This window comes from Lontra canadensis, unplaced genomic scaffold (genome assembly GCF_010015895.1).
Source record: "Lontra canadensis isolate GAN:19392208 unplaced genomic scaffold, GSC_riverotter_1.0 scaffold44, whole genome shotgun sequence".
NCBI lineage: Eukaryota > Metazoa > Chordata > Mammalia > Carnivora > Mustelidae > Lontra > Lontra canadensis.
In genome coordinates, this window is record NW_022631038.1 from 29,465 (window position 1) to 48,342 (window position 18,878).

The following is an 18,878-nucleotide window of genomic DNA, read 5'->3' on the forward strand; positions in this document are numbered from 1 at the left end:
CGGGCGTTCCGGGTGCGGCGGGACCCCGCGAGCCGCCGTGTCTCCACTGCTGCGCCGTCGGAAGTGGGGTCACAGCCTGCTTTCCGCACCGACGGCTCTACATGGTTGAGGACCCTTCCGGGTCGCCTGTCACTCGCCTGCGTGCAGATAGTCGTTGGGACACCGCCTCCTTGGGTTTGAAGGTGATCACGCCCCGCTTCGCGGTGACACCTGGCGTGGGGGAGGGGCGCGTGACGCTGTTGTTTGGCTTCAGATCTAACCCCCAGGCCTGGGCTGGTGTGTGGCATGGGACCCGGCTTATGACTTCATGCTCCAGTCTCCTCCTATGTTCCTGTTTTGACTTAATTAAAATTCTAGAATTTTATATTAAAACCAGTTAATAGAAGTTTAATTCCTCAGTTGAGTGAAGACTTGTGTGCAGGAGCGATGCTGGTCTAGAACAACCGGCCCTGCTCTCGGGCTGTGCTCCTTTGCTGCTGTCACTCACGCGGTAATTACAGACTGGTGGCCGCGTGGGGTTTGGACGCATCTTACAAGTGACTCGGTTACTGAACAAATTTTAGCTGGTAAGGACTCTACCTGAATTCCTGGCTCCTGTGGCCTTGCGGGGTGAGTCTGACGACACCCTGTCATGTCCCTGTGGGCCCAGTGACTTACCCTTCCTCACTCAGGGGCCTCTGACAGCTGGAGATGCCTCCTCCACAAGACCACAAGCATTCAGAGAAGGAATGTTTTCACAGTGGAGCAGATAAGTGAAGAAAAGCACAGAGAGGGTCAGTGTAGAGGGTGTATTACTGTTTGTTTAGAAAAGAAGGACTGTGGATAGAGTTCACATACAACGCCTTCACATGGCTTTGAAGGGCACAGACAGCTGAAATCACTGGTTCCTGTAGGGAGGGGGCTGGGTGGCTGGGAGACTTTTTACTGAAAACCTTTTGAATTTTGAGCTATGTGGTTCTATCCCTATTCAAACCATAAAGAAAAACATACCAAGCAGTGTGGCTCCAATTCTTTTTTTAAAGCATGCGTGTTGGAGGTATGCAAATACACATCCTCACACACGGCTCAGGTCTCGGTCAGATGTCCCTACAAGGGCTCTCACGAGCCGGCCCGGGCACTGGACCAGCCCCAGAGCGGGTGAGCTCCGGGCTCCAGCTGGCACCCCAAGCGTCATACCAGATGCTAGACCCCGATTTTCCTCTTTTTTTTTTGTCTTGCATGAATTTTGCTGGTTTCCCTGTGGTGGCTCTGTTCACAGGCATGTATGGGCAACTTTTGTGCTATTTCAGAGCAAAGACTACCTTGCTTTAAATGCATAAGAAGGAAGAATACTTTTTTTTAAAAACAGCAAGTTTTTTAAGGAAATGATGAAAGAGGATAGACATTGAGAATTAGAGAACTTGCCCTTCAATTCCAGTTTCTGTGAAAACCACCTGAAGAGGGAGACGAGCTGGGGGTGGGGGGCAATCGAGTCAGACGCTGTGGCAAAGAGAGACCATGAACCCGCAATTGCACCCCAGGGTTTGAGCCGCTTGCCTCCGTGAAGGGATAATACCTCTCTCCCAGGTGGCTTGAGATTAAAAATGGTGTATGCGGCTGCCCCACGAGACTGTTAGAAACACAAATATGTGTGAGGCTTCAGTCTTCAAGTGAAGGAAACAGAGATGAGTCAGCCCTCCCTGTCCTCTCTGGGCGTGCAGGGACCTCACGTGGGGTTCAAGCCCCTAAACGCTGCCCCAAGCTGGAAAGACAGCCGTGGAGATGGCCTCAGTGAGAAGACCGTGCTCAGCTTGGTTTTCCTCCTCTTCCCTGTGACTTCAGCCCTCACAGGAGGGATGACGATGAGCCAGAGCTGCCTCTCAGTCATCAAAAAATGTGCCATTTTAGAGTTTTAAAGAAAACAGCACCTGAGCGAGTTTAAGAGGAAATCTGGGGACCATGTTTTCCATCGTAGGAAGAATGACTTTTCGGTTAGCTTGGAGTGGTACCTGCTTAGTGCTGCAGATGGGAACTGAATCAGAGTCAGGAAATGGGGTATTTTTTCCAGCCTGGAATCCAGGTGCTCTGTGACCTTGGGCAGATGTCTCACCCTCTCTGAGACCCTCAGTATAGAAGCTGGAGGGGCACTTCCAATGGGGAAGCTTAAAACTTAATTGTGCACATGAAGACAGGCACTGCAAACAAGCCTTTTGTGCTCTGCCATGTTCTACAGAAAACGGATTTTTTGTAACATACAGGAAAGTGTAGAGAGATCTCATTAGGTATCAGGAAAAAGAAAATTTTACATTTTTAGTATTTTTAACCTGGAAAATAAGAAATAATCCTGGTAGCACTCCTGGAGTCCCGTGACACTGAATGATGAGAACAGACTGGTACTGTCAGAGTCTTGTGACTCCAGAAGTACCATCTGAATGGAGTTTTAGTTTCTGAAGAGAAGAGGGACTGAGGGCCCTTTACAGTTTGGAGCAAGGGTGGAGATGGGTGTGAGGGAAGGCAAGTTCTACCCTGCACCGAATGCCTGCCCTCTGTCCTTACCAGTTCAACACCGTGGGACCAATCCAAACTGGAAAAGCCTGCCCTACCAGCTTGGACTGCATCTCACATCCTGTTTCTGCTCTGCAAACCCAGCAGTGATGGGGAGGGGGCTTCTTAAAAGTTTTTATTTTCTAAACTGGTGTAGGCTGACAACACATGCCTGGACACTTGGTCCCTTAGGGTTTCCTGTATGCCAAGAGCAAAAGCAGGGTCTGCATTGAACCCGTCCGATGTCACTCTCTGGGCTTTCTGTGTTTCTGAATACAGCTTCCAATCAGCCTTCAATTGGCTATTTAAAAAAATCATTCTTTGAGGTAAAACTTAAAAAAAAATAAATAACGGCTCTATAAGCTATAACTCACGTGAAATAAAATTCACAACTTCAAAGTATAAATTTAGTAGTTTTTAGTATATTCACAGAGTTGTGCAGTCATTACCACTATCTAATTTGGGAACATTTTCCTCACCCCAGAAATAACCCTCCTACCCATTAGCAGCCATTCTCAATCCCTTCTCTCCCAGCCCCAGGCAACCAGGAGTCCGTTTGCTCTGTGACTCTGCCTATCCGGTACCTTGCACGTAAACAGGCTCATACGTGAAAAAACCTGTATCTGGTCTTTTGTGTCTGGCATCTTTCACTTAACATGTTTTCAGGGTTCATCTTTATTGTAGGACATGTCAGTACTGCGTTTTGGGGGGCAGTGTAAGGCCAGGATCCACTCAGGAGAGCCTGGCACTGTCCAGGGAAAGCCCACGGCCCCATGCCAAATGTTACTGCTTCAGACCCTAGTCTTGCTGCGGGGTCAGCGTGCCTGGTGTAGACCAAGTAGAGGCTCCCAGCAGGTAGGAAAGCTGGCTGCCTCTGGAGTTGTCTTTTAATCAGAAGAAACAAGTTACAAGCAAGCAAAAGTACACTTTGACTACCATTTATGTACACCTCCGTAGTTCCATTCAGTGGTGCTGCTTGTTTCTACCGTGGATTCGGGTACTGGGCTTCTATTTCAGCCTGAAACATAGCTTTAGTATTTCTTATGAGGCAGGTCTGCTGGTGGCAAATTCTCTATTTTTGTGTGTTTCAGACTATCTCATTTCTCCCTCATTTGTGAAGGACAGTGTTGCTGGGCACAGAGTTCTCACTTGACATTCTCTCCCCGACCCCCCCGACATGACATCCCACAACATTTTAGCCTCCATGATTTCAGACAGGAAGTCATTCATATACTTGCGGATCCTTTCTATGTAATGAATTGTTTTCCTGCTTTTAAGATCCTCTCTCGGGCTTTGGATTTTGACAGTTTGCCTATAATGCGTCCAGGTGTGATCACATTGAGTTCATCTTAATTGTAGATTGGACTTTTCGGTATGTAGATTAAATTAGATTTGGGAAGTTATGGACTTTGTTTCTTCAGATATTCCTTCTGCCTTTTTCGCTCTAGGTAACCATCCAAAGTAAAGACTTAAAAAATCTTTCACTGAATGAAAACTGTTTAACCCTCCACAAGGCAAGTGTGGCGTTGGCTCTTTTGCTCCTTCTTGCCGTGAACGTCCACACTGGGAAGGCTTCCCTGGGCAGTGAGTAGATGGGACTGAGGGCTCTGAAGGCACACCAGACCCCAGCTCTCAGACTCTTACCAGGTCGTGTCTTCCTTGGGATGCGTGGTAGCCAGCCACAGATCTCTGAGACTCTGTTCGTTTTTGTCTTTCTACTCCGTAGATAGTACAGTCTCAAACGACCCATCCTCACGTTTGCCGATTCTTTCTTCAGCCACGTCTAACCATCTGTTGAGTCCCTCTAGGGAATGTCTTCACTTCAGTTATTATATTCTTCAATTCCAGAATTTCCATCTGTTTCTCTTTTTTTTAATGATTTTCATCTCTTTGTTTATAACGTGTTCCTTGCTTTCGTGGTTTCCGTGAGCTCTGTAGACGTGGTTTCCTTCAGTCATTTGAACATAATTATAATAACTGATTTCAGATCTCTGTCTTGTGAGCACAGCCTCTGGGACCCTAAGTGACTGTCTGTCTGCTGCTCATTTTCCTCTGCATGGAGGCCATTTTTTTCTGTCTCTTTATAGATCTCATAAATTTGTTGAAAACTCAACATTTTAAATAATATGATGTGGAAATCAAACCCTTCCCTCTGAAGGGTTTGTGCTTGTTGCTGCTTTTTATTTAATGACTTCCCTAGAGTAATTCTGTAAAGTGTATTATTGTCATGTGTGACCACTGTTAGGGTCCTGGTCAGCCGGTAATTGAACCAAGATTTCCTGGAAAGATTTGAACCAGAGGCTGTGCTCTGAGGCTCTTGGGGCACACCTTTAACACTCCAGCTGCTTACAATTCGCCTTAAAAGCCTTCGCTCCTGACTCACAGAACCCCAAGATCAGCCAGGTAGGAGAGATTAGAGCCTTCTCGGGGCTTTACCGATCACACTGACAGCCCTGCCTGTGTGAGTGGCTGTCCGTATCATAGGAATGAATCCGAGCTTGTCACAGCCTCCTGCGGAAATCTTATTCCCCTCCATTTCTTTTACTGTAGTAAAACACACATCACGAAAGATTTGCCGCCCAACTGTTTTACGCGTGCGGTTCAGTGTCCCTAAGTACATTCACGGTGCCGCGCAGCTGTCCCCACCATCTCCAGAACTCCTTTGTCCTGTGAAACTCAAAGTCTGCCAGTTAAGCAGTGACTTTCCAGTTCTTTGCGCCCACCACCTGCTTTCTGTCTCCGGGATCCGATGGGTCCAGGGACCTCGTCCGCGAGGATCGCACGGCCCCGAGTGCCCCAGGCTTGTCTGTGCGGTGGCGGGGCCAGAACGGCCCTCCTGTTTGAGGCTCAGTGACGCGTGTTAACCTGCTGTGTGGGCGTGAGCCACAGCACACTTAGCAGTTGCATACATTCTGAACATGCTCCCTTTTTACAGGTTTTTATACTCCACGGATCGTGTCCTCTTTTTTTTTTAAACTTTATTTATGAGGGAGCGAGCAAGTTGGGGGGAGGAGCAGAGGGAGAGGGACAAGCAGACTCCATGCTGAGAGCAAAGTCCACTGTGGGCATGACCTCAGGACCCTGAGATCGTGACCTGAGCTGGAACCAAGAGTCAGGCGCTTCACTGACTGAGCCCCCTCTGTGGACAATGTCTTCTGATACAGGAAAGGCAGATTGCCCTAAGTGCAGTGTCTGTTTCTTCTTCTTCTGCGACCTGTGCCTTTGGTGTCCTATCCAAGAAACCATTGCCAGACCCAGTGTCCTGAAGCTTTTGCCCTGAGTTTTCATCTAACCATTTACAGTTGTAGGTCCTACATTTAGGTCGTTTATCCTTTTTGAAAGACTTCTGGTAATGGTGTTACCTAAGAATCCAACTTCATTGTGATAAGAGCATCTTATTTAAAAAACTAAAGGCATGGAATACAAATCTTGTATTTTTACTTCCCCCTTATATCAGATCACACAGGTTTCCTCTAGATGCAATAATTAGCAGGTAGGATTCTTTGTTATATAATTCTTGGTGTCCTTACCAGAAATTGAGAAAGTGAATTGTGCCAAGGGTTTGGGCAGGAAATCATACAAGCCAGTTGTTTCCAGTATTTTGCTTCTAACAGCATTCAAAGTTGTCCTATTTAAAATGTCAGCTAATAGATTATCAAAAGTAATTTTAACAATAGAGCACTCTATGATTATTTATCTTTGGCACACGACCTGGTGAGAGTCCGAGAGCTGGGGTCTGGCGTACCTTCGGAGCCCTCGGTCCCATCTGCTCGCTGCCCAGAGAAGCCTTCCCAGTGCTGACGTTCACGGCAAGAAGGAGCGGAAGAGCCAACGCCACACTTGCCTCGTGGCGCGTTAAACAGTTTTCATTCAGTGAAAGATTTTTTAAGTCTTTACTTTGGCTGGTTAATAATTATCTACGAAATGTTGTGGCTGTGTTCTAATCATGATTTAATCATTGTAATGACTCGGGCTAGAACCTTCTTTACTGCAAAAAATCTATTTTATGTTACTTTATAGTTCTGGTGAAATACACATGCATTATATTTGCCATTTTAGCCAGTTTTCAAGCACGTGACCAGCCTCAGCTCCACTCACATTGTTGTACATTCAATCCAGGACTCTTTCCATAGGCAGAATTAAAACTCCATACCCACTGACAACAAAATGTAGAAGCATTCTCCACACGTAGAGCCTTGTGGCTATGTGAAAAGGAATGTTTAATTCAACTTATCTGTTTTTCTTGCACAGAAAAGTGATAGGGCACTCAGGCATAAATTATTATGATAAAATGTTGGGGCAGGGTAATAGCAACAAGAGACCAAAGAGGAAAAGCAACCCTGTGGAACCTGGGATCTCCAGAAGAGTTTGCTTATTCTATTTTAAAATGCGTGATGGTGACATCACATCACTATGGCATTTAGATTTCATTGACTGTATTTGAAAGATTATCTGATATTTATTTTTAAAAGAAATATCTGCAGAACGCCAGAAATTGTGTCCTTTGCAACTGTTTGTCTTTCTTATGAAAAAGTCAGGGGCGCCTGGGAGCTCAGTCCTTACGCCTCTGCCTTCAGCTCAGGTCATGATCCAGGGTCCTGGGATAGAGGCCCGCATCGGGCTCCCTGCTCAGCGGGGAGCCTGCTTCTGCCTCTGCTCCCCACTTGTGCTCTCTCTCACTATCTCTGTCTTGCTTTCTCTCAAATAAATAAAATACTTTAAGAAAAAAGAAAAAGTTACATGCTAACTTTAAAATATATTATCCTTTTGATCATGGTAGTTTTTTGAGTTCTTCAGGGGCACGTGATGTTTGAAGACCACTCCAGTAGTGTGTCCGGATCCCTCCGAAAATGCCTGAGCTTTCCCTGGAGACCATCTTGAAATGCCCAGAATCTCCACTAGGGTGGGGGGTCTCCCCCCAAGGCTCATGACCATGTAGTGACTGCTGAGGGTCAGACCTGCTATCCCAGTGTCAAACTGGCTGAACCCCACAAACGGGGCTGTCTGTCCTCACTCCAAACCAGTCAGGACTTCAAAGCTCAGTGCTTACTAAGGAACGTTTTTTAAGAAAAACCTTCATATGGCACCTGTTCTAGGTTAGCAGGCAAGTTAGCTGCCTGAAACCGCCCATCTTCTCTTCCCTGTGTCCTGACCACAGCCGTGACATTTCCCCTTAGAAGGACCAAGGTGCACAGAGTAAAGTAACCCACAGAATGGGAGGAATCATGCCCATGATAGTCACAGAGACAAACTGTGTGATCCCACTCATGTGAAGGACGGGGAGGAGTCGTGGTCCTAGAGTCCTGGGGCAGGTGATGGCGAGGGACTGGGAGAGGGGCTGAGGCATCGTGTTCGAGGGGACAGACTCAGTCCACAGCATCAAAGGCACATGGATGGTGGGGACCTGGCACAGATGGTCAGTTTTATGTTATGTGTATTTTGCCACAACAAAAATGTAGGGAAAATGCTAATATCCCATTTCATACCTCTTTTTGCTAAACTTGGAGGTCCATTCAACGTATGAAGCGTGTTTGCCATTCTGTGGGATCGACTAAGCCAGCCTCGTTATCAAACAGGTCAGAGTAGCTTTATCTGGATTTTCATTTCACATCAGCACAGTAGGACGTATTTTGAAGGAAACTAATAGAAGTGAGAAACAGCTTAGCTGTGTCTTAGACCAAACGGGCTTGTCCAACGTGCTGGTCCTCGCTGCTCAAGCTGGGATGTGGCCTGGGTCCCACAGGGGTGAGAGGAGGAGAGGCAGCCCGAGTTGCTTAGAGCATGTGCATGGCGTCCAGTCTGGGGAAGAAGCGCGAACGTCGGAGGTGCTCACTGCTCTCATCAGACGGGATCCAACTCCCTTGACGTGTTTACTGAACGGGGGCGCACAGGGATTCAGGCCGCTCTGCAAGCTAACTGCTGTCAGGACTGAGGTGGCGCAGGGGGGCGGCTGCTGTTCAGACACACGTTCGTGATGGAATGGCACAGCCCAAGCTGAAAAGGACTCCCCGGAGTGCACGTCATAGGCTCGGCCCTGGGCGTCCTGATGAGTCTCGTGGCCGCGGGGTGCCGTCCCCGTGTGCAGAGGCCAGCCCGTGCGGCGTGCGGGGACGAGTACGAAATCACTCCTGTCTTTAAAGAATTCGGGGTGGGACTTTCAGGTTTGCTGGGCTGTGCACCCCCATGGCAGCAAAGGGGGAAGCCCCGCCGCACCCCCTTCACCCCGCGTGTGGGAGGCAGACTGGAGGAGCCATGCTTCCTCACGGAGGGTGGCCGTTCCCAGACCGACGTTTTCGGATGTCCCGCTGTTGTGTGCCTGGAAGTGTTTTATTCCCGGGGCAGTGCAGGGTGGGTGAGGACTTTGTTTCCTTTTGCTTTTTTGCTTTTGCTCTGATTCTCAGAGATCTGTGGGTGGGGAGATTGGGAGATGGACTCCCCTAAAATCGTGGGTTTCGTATGTGCGGTCCCCAGCCCGACAGCACCCGCTTCTCCTGGGAACTTGTTAAAAATGCAGGTCTTGGGCTGGCCTCCAGGTCAGCACAGTCGTGACCTCAGGGGGACTCCAGGTGGTTCTGATGCCCACCTTGTTTGAGAGCCACACAGACCCATGTGGTGGGAGCGATTTGCCCTTGACATAATGTCTAGATGACGTAACGACTCGTTCAGCGTAAACTTCATTGGACGTTTCGTTTATGTGTATTTCGGAGCCACTGTAATTGGTTTTCAGTTACATTGAAGAGCACTCGTCTGTCCTGCCTGATGAGTAAAGGCCTCTGTAGCCAAGTGAGGGGCAGCAAGCAACCCACCCTAATCCGGAAAACCGTGGGCCAGACTGGCGGTGTCCTCAGATGCCAACACGGTGCAGCCCATGGGAGGTGACCTGGGGTCCTCTCCCCCGAGAACTGCGTGGGCACCTGAGCCAAGGCCAGGGACAGTCAGGCATTCCCCAGGGCACACGGCGAATACCAGCTTTTCTGGGGACAGACCTGCTCTGTCCTTCTAGCTAGTGCAAGGACCCCACCTCCCGAGATTTCTGAAGCCTCCTTTTCACCACCGTCCTTCCTCCCTTCACTTTGGCTTCCGATCTGACCCTTTTGAAGCACAGTCATTCGGTCCTTTAGAAATGCAAACCCTATCAGGTCAGTTCCTAACCTAAAGGCCTCGTAGGACTACCCACTGCCCTCAGGCGAATGCAGAGCTTCCAGGGGGCTCTTGCTTCCCTCCTGCCCCTGAGGGTCTGACCCTGCCTCAGGGCTGTCCAGACCCTAACCTGGGCCTGCAGGGCAGCCGTGGGTGGAGGCCCTCACCGAGGCTCCTGTCGTTCCACGCGCTGTCCTGGTGATTAGTTTTGACGTTGCTCTTTGCGTCCAGCCTGAGCGCCAGCACCCGTCCTGCCCGCAGCACTGGCGGAGCTGCTCCCCCCACTCTTGTCTTTGCACAAGCTCCGTGAGGACAGGGATACTGTCACATGCTTGTTGTTCAGGGAACAAGCCTTATTTCGGCCGCCCTTCCCCACCCCTCATTTACTCCCTGTCTCTCGCGCTGTAGTTTGGGGCTGAGTTCCGGAGGTTCTCCTTGGACCGCCACAAGCCTGGGAAGTTTGAAGACTTCTACAAGCTGGTCGTGCACACGCACCACATCTCCAACACGGACGTGACCATCGGCTACGCGGACGTGCACGGGGACCTGCTGCCCATCAACAACGACGACAACTTCTGCAAGGCCGTGTCCAGCGCAAACCCTCTGCTCCGGGTCTTCATCCAGAAACGAGGTACGGGGGCGGGGGTGCTGCCTGTCCCCAGTGCCCGTCACACTGGTGCAGCTCCCACTGCCGTCTGTCAGGACAGAACCACGTGGTTCTTGTGTCTACCCCGTGGGCAGATGAAAGAAAGTGATGTTTGTTTGGTCAATGTTAATTTGTTAGACAATTTAAAGATTTTTTCTTTTTTTTATTTGATAGAGCGAGATCAGCAGGCAGAGAGGCAGGCAGAGAGAGATGGAGAAGCAGGCTCCTTGCTTGCGGAGCAGAGAGCCCGATGCTGGGCTTGATCCCAGGATCCTGAGATCATGACCTGAGCCGAAGGCAGAGGCTTGAACCCACTGAGCCACCCAGGTGCCCCTTGTTAGACACTTTAAAATGCATTTTCCGTCTTCAGTAGTGTTGACTTCTGACGTCCAAATACTGAGGAAGGAATAATATTGACGCTGTCATATTTGACTGGAAGCAAGGGAGTTCACTAACAAACAGGCTTTAGCCAGTAACGCGAGAGTGAAGCTGTGGCTGCCAGTGTGTGCTCTCCACCGTCTTCTCAGGGTTGGAAAATGGTGCGAGCTTTCAATTATAACTTCGGTTAACTTTTCGCTCTCAGGGCCTAGCTTTGCTGTAACAGTATCATTTTATGGGAAAATAAGCCGCTCATGTAGGTGTCTGGTTGGGAGGGAGGACCCCCGCTGCTGAGTCCAAGCGCGTCCTTGTGCCACTCCCAGCTGCATTTTAGATGTTTGTTTTCATCTCAGACTCGGGAGAAACTTCCCGTTTCACAGTAAAATACTGAGGAGAACCCCTGCAGGTGCAGCTCGACATTTGGAAAACAGCGCTTCCTGGTCGACTTGGTCATGACCAGACCTTCTGTGCCCCCAGCGAGCACCTCGGGGACCCCGCTGGCCGCCCGCACGGGGCAGAGCACCTCGGGGGCACTTGCAGAGGGACAAGAGCAGCTCGCGGTGGGGACAGGGGGCTGGGCACACCCTGTGGCCACCACAGTGTTGGCGGCAGGAGGAGGCTGGGACCCAGGGCCATGTGTGGGGCCAGGAGCCCGGCTCTGAGGGCAGGCAGGGTCCTCGCGGCGCGGATGGCCATCTGGACGTAGGTGCCGTCAAGCGGCCGCACATCCAGGTGCCTGAGCGAGCTGGCCAACAGCCCGTGCTCCATGCGGACTCGCTGGGGCCGACTGGTTTGTGGGCTGGAAGGGAGCACACAGGGGGAGCCACAGGAGATCTGCTGACCTCCCTTTCCGACGGGTCCTCTGGCATGAGATCACACAGCTTTGCCTCTGCCGTCTTGCTGAGCTGGGTGTCCCGCTGATGGTTCCCAGAAGCCTTCACAGCTGTCACTTCCTCACAATGACGTTGGCTCCGTCCCAGCCCCTGGCGTGCTGGGCCCCCAGCTCAGCCGCAGCCTCCGGGGTCCTCCTGCTCTTATCCCCTTCCCTGGGACCACACCTGCCACCCCCGCCTGGCAGCCTGTGCCGCCCACGGCGCCCCGGGGCTCCCTCAGGCCACCCTCTCCCAGCGGCCCAGCCCGAGCTGCTCTGCCTCATTCCCTCACGTCCCCCCCGGCTTCCCCGTGTGGCGTGTGGCATGGGTCAGCTGTTCTCTGAACGCCACACCCCACGGCTCCGCCCCGGCCGCCCCAGGTCAGGGTGGGTGTGCGAGCTGCAGATCTGCACGTGGGCCTCGTCAGCCACCCGAGGCCCCACCGAGAGCACCCTTCTGGGCTGAGGGCTGGTGGCGCCCGCCGCCCCGCGCTGCTAATTCACTGAGGCTGAGGTGATGCGGGAAGCCCCGGGGTTTGTGTGTTTGCAGCTGGGCACGTGTCAACTTCCCGAGGGAAGCTCAGATTTCTTTGAGGCCCTCCATCCTGTCTTAATTGTTTACTGTTCCTTCTCCACTGTCCTCGGACAAAGAGCCCAAAGTTTAACCCGCTGGCTTCGGGTTTCTGAGCCCCTGGGTTTGCAGTGTGAGCACGTTCCCTGCAAGCCTGCCTTCCTCTGTCAGGTGACAGCAAGGAGCATGGGGGACCTCAGTTCAGACCCTTGTCACCAGCTCCGTGACCAACTGGTCCTTAATGCCGTTTCTGGTCTGTAAAATGGGACAGCAGTGCCCACCTCACATAATTGTCAGACTTGAGTAGGAACGTGCCGCTAACATTCACTCAGCCCAGCCTCGTGGTCCCGTCCATGGGGACACTAGGGCCCCATTCTCACCATCCTCAGTGGACGGTCACTGTGAGCACCGTGTCCAGGTGGGAGAGGCAGGGAGCTTGGGTTTTTGTGGACGGCAGGAAGCAGGAGCCATCTCCACACCCTGCGTGTTCAGGACGGACTTGATGACCGGGGGAGTGTCCGTCCGTGGGCAGGGCCTTGCTGAGGCTACCCTGCAAGGTGACATCCAAGTCCCCTGTCCTTTCCCTGCAGCAAGGGTTCCAAGATGTCCATCACATATGCTGTTCTCATGGCTGGGCTGTGGCCATACACTCTGTCCTTCGCATCCTGACCTTAGGAACCTGGATGCGTCCTGTAAGAAAAAGCTCATTACTGTCCCGCGTGAAAAGTCCTCAGTCTTCCAACAGGTGTTGAGTTGAACCCGCAGTTCGGTTTGGGAAAACTACTTTGCCACTTACTAATCTCTTTCCCCAAACCTACACAGATGGCACAGTAAAACTCCAGACCCGTGTCCCTTCACCAAAGCCCCAGGATGTGGGACTCACCTTCCCACACCGGAACTTGTGCGGGGCTGCTCACGGCAGCCGTGAGTGGACAGCCTGGATGTGCCATGGGACAGGACAGAGGGGCCAAGGGGTCACGGACCCAGCGCGCAGGCACCTTGGAGAGAACGAGAGGCGAGAGCAGCCGGGCGTCCAGGCTGCTGTCCTGGGGCTCTCTTCAGTCCATCCTCCCAGTGAAGTCGCTCCAGTCTGTTTGTGGCCCACATTCAGTACTCAGGGCACCCGCGGAGCCGTTCGCAGATGTGCAGATCAGGGAACAGTCAGCGGCCGATGCGGCTGACGTTGGAAGGGCTCCACTCCACCTTCCTGCATCTGCTCTCAGGCGGAAGAAACGTCCTTCCCACGGTCCACGCAGTGTCCTCTTTGTCACTTTCTTCTGCATTTTCTCTTCTTTAACTGTGGCAAAATCCATGGGACGTAAAATTTGCCATCGACCCGTTCAGGGACTTTAATACATTCCCAGTGACGTACAACCATCACCACCCTCTGTCTCCATGATGCTTTTCATCTTGTAGGACTGAGTCAGTCTGTCTCCTAACGAACTCCCCATGCTGCCCTCCCTCCACCCCCCGGCACCCGCCACCCTGCTTTGTGGAATCCCATAGCATTTGTCTCCGTAACTGGCTCATGTCGCTGAACACAGCGTCCTCAAGATTCATCCACATTGTGTCATGTTGCACAACTTCCTTCCTTCGTGAGGTTGGATACCGTTCTTTCATGTGGACAGAGCACATTTTGTTCGTCAGTCGTCCATCAGCAAATGTTTGGGTTTCCTCAGTGTTTTGGCTGTTGTGAATAATGCAGCTATGACTGTGAGACAACATCTCTTTGAAAGCCTCCTTTCGATGCTTCTGGGAACACACCCTGTACTATGTATGCTGCTGCTTCATGTGGTAGCTCTGGTTCTGATGTTTTGAGGAACTGTCCTACTGTTCTCCACAGGGGCTGCCCCAACTTGCATTCCCACCAACAGTGCACAGGGGTCCAGTTTATGCACATCCTCTCCAATACCTCTTGTTTTTAGGATTTTCTTTTTATCTTTTTTCTTCCCCCCACACCCTCCCCCCCAATGTGGGGCTTGAACTCACAACCTCCAGATCAAGACCTGAGCTGAGATCAAGAGTCAGATACCTAACCAACTGAGCCACCCAGGTGCCCCTCTGATTTCTATAGAGTGGCCATCACAATGGGTATAAGGTGGGATCTCGTACTTTTGACTCCTAAGTCCCCATTATTTAGGGATGTTGAGTATATTTTCAGTGCCTAATGGCCACTTGTCCATCTTCTTTGGAGAGACGTCTGTTCAGGTCCTTTGCCCATTTTTGCACCAGATTCTCTTTGGTTGGCGAGCTTCAGGCGTTGTTCATATTCTGGATGATCATCCCTTATCACATGTATGACTAGCAAGTATTTTCTCTAATTCTGTGGGCTGCCTTTTTCCCCTGTGGGATTACGTCTTTTGATGTACAACATTTGTAATTTTGTACAAAGTCAAATTTGTCAATTTTTTATTTCAGTAACTGTGCCTTTGCTGTCAAATCCAATGTCCTAAGGCATTTGTCCTAAGTATTCTTCCAAGGTTTTATAGTTGTAGGTCTTACATTCAGGTTTTTAGCTTTTATAACTGGCCACGTGTTAGCCTTCCCTGAGACCTTCCTCCATGCACGGCTTCCCAGGACTGTCTCCTGTCCTTCCCTTGTGCCCGTCCAACTCCCAGGAGCAGCTCTTGTAGGAGAGGCTCAGTGGGCACCCGATGGCCACTGCTTTGTCTGTCTGGCCACGTCTTGGTTTCTCTCTCCCTTTGCCGCACGGTTTTGCTGGATAGAGGGTTCTCTGCTGACCAGTTTTTCTTCTTACAGCTTTGACCGTATTGGTGCAGGTTCGCTGAAACCAAAGTTTCTGATGAAAAGTCTGCAGATAATCTTACTGGGCGTCCTCTCTTGGACGTGAGGACTCTCTTGTCTCTCGCTGCTTTCACGGCTCTCTCCTTGTCTTGAAAGTCTGGGTGTAAAGTATCTCCAAGTGGGTCTCTCCGACTTCATCTGACTTGGAATTTGCTGACCATCTGGAATTTTATATACATGTCTTTCTTACAGTTAGGAAGGCTTTCTCCAGCCATTATTTCTTCAAATACTCTCTCTGCCCTTTTCTCCTCCTTAGACTCCAACAGTGTGTATACTGGTCCTCTTGATGGTGTCCCACGGGTCCCTTGGGCTCTGTTTTTTTTTTTTTTTTTTCATGGACTTTCTATTCCACAGTGTTAATCATTTCCACTGTCCCCAAAGATGTCCTGTCTTCAAGTTCACTGATATTTCTTCTGTCTACTCAAATCTGTTTTGCATCTCTCTAGTGAGCTTTTCATCTCAGTTACTATACAGCTCCAGAACTTTTTTTTTTTTTAATGCTCATTCAGCCAGCATATTGTACACCATTAGTTTTTGATGTAGTGTTCAATGATTCATTAATTTCTTATAACACCCAGACTTCTTTGGGTTTCTTTTCTGATTTTTCTACTTCTTTATTTATATTTCCATTTTGTTCATACTTTTTCTTTCGTGATTTTACCTACATCTTCCTTTAGTTCTTTGAACATCTTGAAGACGGTTGTTTTAAAGCCTGTCTAGTAGATCTGACTCAGGTCTTTTTCAGGGACTGATTCTGTTGAATTCTCTTTTTCCTTTCAGTGGGCCAGACTCTCCTGTTGCCTTGTGTGACCTGTGATTTTTTTGGCTAACTGACCACTGGACGTTCAAGTCTCATGGTGTGGTGACTCTGGAAATCAGATTCTCCCCCTTCCCCAGGGTTTGCTGTTTTGCTGTCGAAGTTCTTTGGATTGTCGGCGGGCTGTCTCTGTGCCGAGAACCAGCCTGAGGTGTCAGCTGCTGTCTCCTCGGGTCTTGTCTGAGCCTTTCCGTAGGCACGCACAGTCCCTTCCTAATTCCTACCTATGCAGCTGTTTCTGAACGTCCTAATGTGTGGCTCCCAAAAGGGGGCCAAGGGGGCCCTTGCCCTTTTAATGCCCTTGGTGTGTCGCCAGAGCTGGAGCTGGAGGGGCGGCAGCGATGGCCGCCAGGCTCGGTGTCGGCACCTGTGTGATGGGAAGCCACCGTCAGTGTCAGAGCGTAGACCCTGCTACTGGGAGGACAGGTCCTTGCCCACCTGGCGTCTGCAGGCTGTTCCAGAAACATGTGCACAGCTGCCTGCGGCGTGGCTGGGTGGCTGCGACCGTGCTGAGAGCTCGGAGAGACCCAAACTGACGACTTCCCCTGGACAGTTGCAGGCTTCGGCAGACCCCATGGTCCCCAAAGAGTCCCATCAGACAGAGTCTGCCCCTGGAGTCGTTGCCTGAGTGGGGAGAGATTCCTGGTGCTCCCTGCTCTGCCCTCTTCCCAGTATCCTCCTGTGTTTTTCTTATGATGTCACTGTTGAAAATGACCCCAGGCAGAGTGCTGTTGCGTCTTCCTCAGTGCAAGAGGGATAGAGTGTTCTCTATGTTGAAAGTGCTCTTGGCTGTGAGCTCAACATTGTGAGTTGGTGACATACAGTGAATTTGTGTCTTTAAACAGACACACACATAGCACAAGGGTTTGTATTGCCCAGTGGATAAAGACATGATCAAGAGGCTCACAGGAACCTGCCCCTGTATTTTCCCAGGAGTCATGGTTCAATGTTCCAGAGACTTTATAGAACATAACTACTGTGAATAATGAGAATCAACTCTATATGAGAAGTCCAGAATGGGACGATCCACAGAGACAGACACAGATTCGTGGTGCTGGCAGAACGGGTATTAGGAAGGTTAGGGTTTCTTTCCTGGACACTGGAAATATTCTGGAATTCAGCAGTGATGTTGACTGCCGGGCTTGTAAATATACTCAGGACCGTTGGATTTTACTCTTTAAGTGGGTAGATATATGGTACGTAAATTAAGCTTCATTAAATAAATTATATCTCAGTATCTCTGTTCGAAAAGTATGAGATTTAAACCAGACTCTCCTGGGTCTGAGCTTGGACCCTGGGTGATATTGTCTGGGCTCGTCTTTAGCCTTTGTTTCCGAAATTCAGCCATTTTCAATAGGTGTGAATACTTGTACTTTGTAATTAATTTCTGTGGTATCAAAACTCAAGACAGTGCTCAGGACCCTCCAATTGGCTCCTGAGAGGCATGTGTTTTGGGTCCATTGGTAAACTTAATAGGAACGTGACCAACACTGGGCAAGGTCAGCCAGACCTGCCACTTGGCTGCCCGTAGAAATCTTGTTCGTTGTAGCAGATGTCTGAATAAGATTTGCAGTGATTGTCATTTTAAAGGAGTGGTACAGGTTGTTATTTAACACATTAAATAAGTAAGAAAGCACATATAATGTTGTATCACATATTTGCTGTTGGATTTTTATCATCTTCAAAATAACTTATTTCCTTTGTAAATACATGTGTTTTACTTACTGCTTTTAAGAACGTGATTCTGAGAAGCAGTTTCCCAGCACCCTCAGATTCCTGAGGGCCCATGGAGCGCTCAGGGTTAAGAACCCAGTTATGCATAGTCTGCCCCTGAACTTGGAAGTTCAAATGACAGGCCACGAATGACTCAGACTTTGTCCCCCTGGGACTGACTTGGGGACATCTTCCTTAGGGTGTGAGATGGCGTTTCTGCCCTGCCTGCGAACCCTGCCTGTGGCCTTCATGTGCACAGGCTTCTCTTTCCCAGCATTTACCAGACTTCTGCAGTCCTCTGTGTGGGGCTGGACTCCTGCTAAAAACTGGGGCTTCTCCCCATGGGTATATAACAGATGTCCTTATGCCTTTCACTTTAACGCTTTGCCCATTAATAGGTTATAGAATCAAGAGGGCACAGTGGGAGAATGTGGACTCAGGTTTGGGTAGCACACTCAGCCAGTGTTGAGGAACCACTTTCTCTGTCCCTGCGTGCTCCTCTGGCCCTCCCTGAGGACGCAGGAACATTTTGGAAAGCTGGCCCAAACCAGAGAATGCGGACAAGACCGGCAGAGATCCTCAGAGTATCTCTATTTTTAGCAGAACAAACAGGAAGTGCAAACACTAACTTTTTACCACTTATCCATCACATAAACCCCCAACACCAGCACTCCTAGCACTCTCATTATTTGAGAGATGGGCCTTTTGCCTCCCAGGCCCCAGCCCAGATCTAGAGCTGGAAGCCTTGTCGAATTTGGGGGCTCCTTTGTCCCGCAGGTGACTAGCTTCTGCAGACGTCATGGGAGGCTTGTGCAGACTCAACCGTGCCACAAGATTTTCAGCACGATTAGAGTGTTCTGAAATATCTACTTTTAAAGTACACGTAAACACTGCACATTTCCATGTGTCTGGTAACTGTTTCTGGCCTTCTGGCCTTCTTCTCGGTGCCTGGAATAAGGAAGACATGCACGTCTCATCTATCAGAAGTTGCACGATGGGGGTGGTGGGAGGTATTTGCTCATGATTTCACTTAAGTGAGTTGCCAGAGAAAGTACCTACGGGATATTCTTCAAAGTAAGATGTTTTTAATCATTGCGAATCCGGTTTTATGCACTGGCAGAATCTTAAAGTGTTGGGCATAGGAGTCCTGCTTGGGATTGCTTCTCTCCACTTCTTCGTGAACTAGTGGGAGGCACGTGTGGCTTCTCGGCTGGGGCTCACGGCTCAGCAGGAGGCACTCAGTGTCTCCCACTTTTTCAGATGCTGTAGTTCTCTTTCCGCAGACACTGCCCAGGGTTTGAGGCTGTACGTGGTGAGGGAAAGTGTGGTTTTGCTGAATTAACCTTATCGTGTCCTTGTGCTCGTAGGAAGGGATTGATACCCTTCCACTGTGGGAGCTTTCTCGTGAGACACA

General features: G+C 50.1%; 1 protein-coding gene across 1 annotated transcript in view; it reads left to right on the forward strand.

Moving 5' to 3' along the window:
* Nucleotides 1-18,878, forward strand: part of PARD6G (par-6 family cell polarity regulator gamma) — an 80,209-nt gene that overhangs the window by 12,794 nt on the left and 48,537 nt on the right. Inside the window, exon 2 of the mRNA XM_032872175.1 lies at nt 10,072-10,294. Within this exon, the coding sequence (XP_032728066.1) occupies nt 10,072-10,294 (223 nt within the window). The remainder of the gene's footprint in view (nt 1-10,071; nt 10,295-18,878) is intronic.